A 2,093-nucleotide genomic window follows, 5' to 3' on the forward strand; every position below is an offset into this window, starting at 1 on the left:
TCCAAGAAAAATAAAACAAAACCCAAAACAAACAAAAAAACCCCACAGTGGTGGATTGGAGCTTGGCTTAAAGTTCAAAGGCTCCTGGACCTTGCCCTGCAGTATCTCTAACCAGGGGAATTTGATAAGGTAGTTGAAGGGTGATATTACCTTTGCTCTCTCACTGTAATCAAAAGGACTCTTAGCTTTCAGGTGGACCCCACTGGCTACCTTGGTGCGGCGTTTTCAAGAGCACAGAATCATCCTTTTCACTATCAAAAGAATATGCTGTTTAATTTGAGGATCCTGTTGAACAAGGCAGCTCTTAGAAACGGTCACAGTTTCGCGGTTCGAAATTATCGGTAAGTGATGGCCAGAGATTTGAGTCTGACTTAGGAACCGTGGTGATAAATGAAACTCTATTCTGCAGAGAAGTGCAGCCTCCTAAGGCCTCTTTCTGCAGGGTATAGTGCCAGGTTCTACCCTTGTTGGAGACAACTGTCTCTAATTCCAGCTGAGCTTTCATTTCTCGGTCCTCTGTAATCAGATTTCATGGGGCGCTGGGAGGTGACGGCGGGGTGGGGGGGGTGACTAACCGTGGCACGTATGACAGACTAAATGTTCTGGACATCTTCCATTTGTGTACATACTAAAGGAGTAACTGGCTGAAGGAAATGAGAGGAACTAATCTCCACAGGGCCTTCAGCTTGTATTTGGGTTTGCCTGAAAACAATATATCATTCTGGGGCATGGTGATTGATGCGATCTTTAAAAAAACAGACCCCAAAAGAACGACTACATAAATATTTACAAAGTTGCATCCTCCTCACAGCCAACTGGCCATGCCTGCGGTCGAAGGTGGTGTGGAGTGTGTCCCTGGGGAAGAGGACAAGGGTGATGGGTTAATCGGGGAAGCAAGGCCATCAAATCTGGATATTGTTGCCAGTGTCTTCCCAGTGCCTCTTGACAACCGAAACCAACCTCAAAATGACCTCAATGACTCTTAAAGTTAGAAGCTTCTAGTCTGAAGGTTTCTCCCACTGTTAGGAAGTGGCCCTGTGATTTGTGGCCCTGGGCCTCCCTTCTCTGGGCCGCCTGACAGCTCTGGACTCTCTGGACTCTACCATTAGCACCACTCAGAAGCCAGAACAACATTGTAAATGATATTGTAAAGTTGGGACCTCAGAGCCACAGAATAATGCCTTCTCCTATTTTACAGATAAGGTAAATGAGGCCCAGAGAGATTATGGAGTCTACTAGTTAGTGCCAGAGTTAGACTATATAAACCAAGCATCTGGAGGAAAGCTCAGGTTTAGAGTCTAAAGAACTGGGTTCAAGGCCTGGCACTACCACTCGCTGGCTATATAACCTTGAGCAAGTCACTAAACTTTTCTGTGATGTTGCTTCACTTATAAAACGGGAGAAAGAGTAATACCTGTTCTGCCTACATCACAGGGTGCTTCAATCATTTATTTAATAAACACTTATTGAGCACCTACTTTGTGCCACGCCCTAAGCAAGGTGTTGGAGATACGGTGGTAAATAAGGTAAATAAGTTATTTCATTCCAGACACATGAAATCACAGTCTAGCAATAACCAGTGAGATAATGTGCGTGAAAACTGTCAAGTGACAGGCAAATGTTCATTATTTTATCATTCCATCCCGCTGAGTTACATCAGATAAAAGTGCGATGAAATTTCATTCCACGGTTTTTAACAAAGACTCATCACTGAGCTGGAAATAATCAACTGAATGAATAACCAAAGCTTGGAGCTTAAACTTACACTCTTCTTTGAAAATCACAGTGATGACTGATTTTTTTTTTTAACCATTATTACAGGCTAAATTTTTGCAAGTAAAAACCTCTTCCAAATATTTAGGCATTTTGGGGCACTTACTAAGATTCTATTTTCCCTATCCAGTAGCTAGACTATGATCCTGAAAATCCCGGCTAGCCATCTCTCACAGTGAATGGGGACTGAGGCAAAAGCATGGCTAAATCAGCCCAAATCCATACCTGCTATTTGAAAATATGAAAGCCTCAAATTACCCATGTCATTAGAAACTACAGAGCATGAGTCTCTATTGAAAAATGGCATAACACTGAAGAAG

General features: G+C 42.9%; 1 protein-coding gene across 1 annotated transcript in view; it reads left to right on the forward strand.

The window, feature by feature from the left end:
* The first annotated feature begins 264 nt into the window (after positions 1-264).
* LOC112412840 (ornithine transcarbamylase) overlaps positions 265-2,093 on the forward strand; it is a 19,356-nt gene continuing 17,527 nt past the window's right edge. Inside the window, exon 1 of the mRNA XM_024764567.1 lies at positions 265-341. Coding sequence (XP_024620335.1) covers positions 265-341 — 77 coding nt within the window. The remainder of the gene's footprint in view (positions 342-2,093) is intronic.

Source organism: Neophocaena asiaeorientalis, unplaced genomic scaffold (genome assembly GCF_003031525.2).
Source record: "Neophocaena asiaeorientalis asiaeorientalis breed wild unplaced genomic scaffold, Neophocaena_asiaeorientalis_V1.1 scaffold870, whole genome shotgun sequence".
NCBI lineage: Eukaryota > Metazoa > Chordata > Mammalia > Artiodactyla > Phocoenidae > Neophocaena > Neophocaena asiaeorientalis.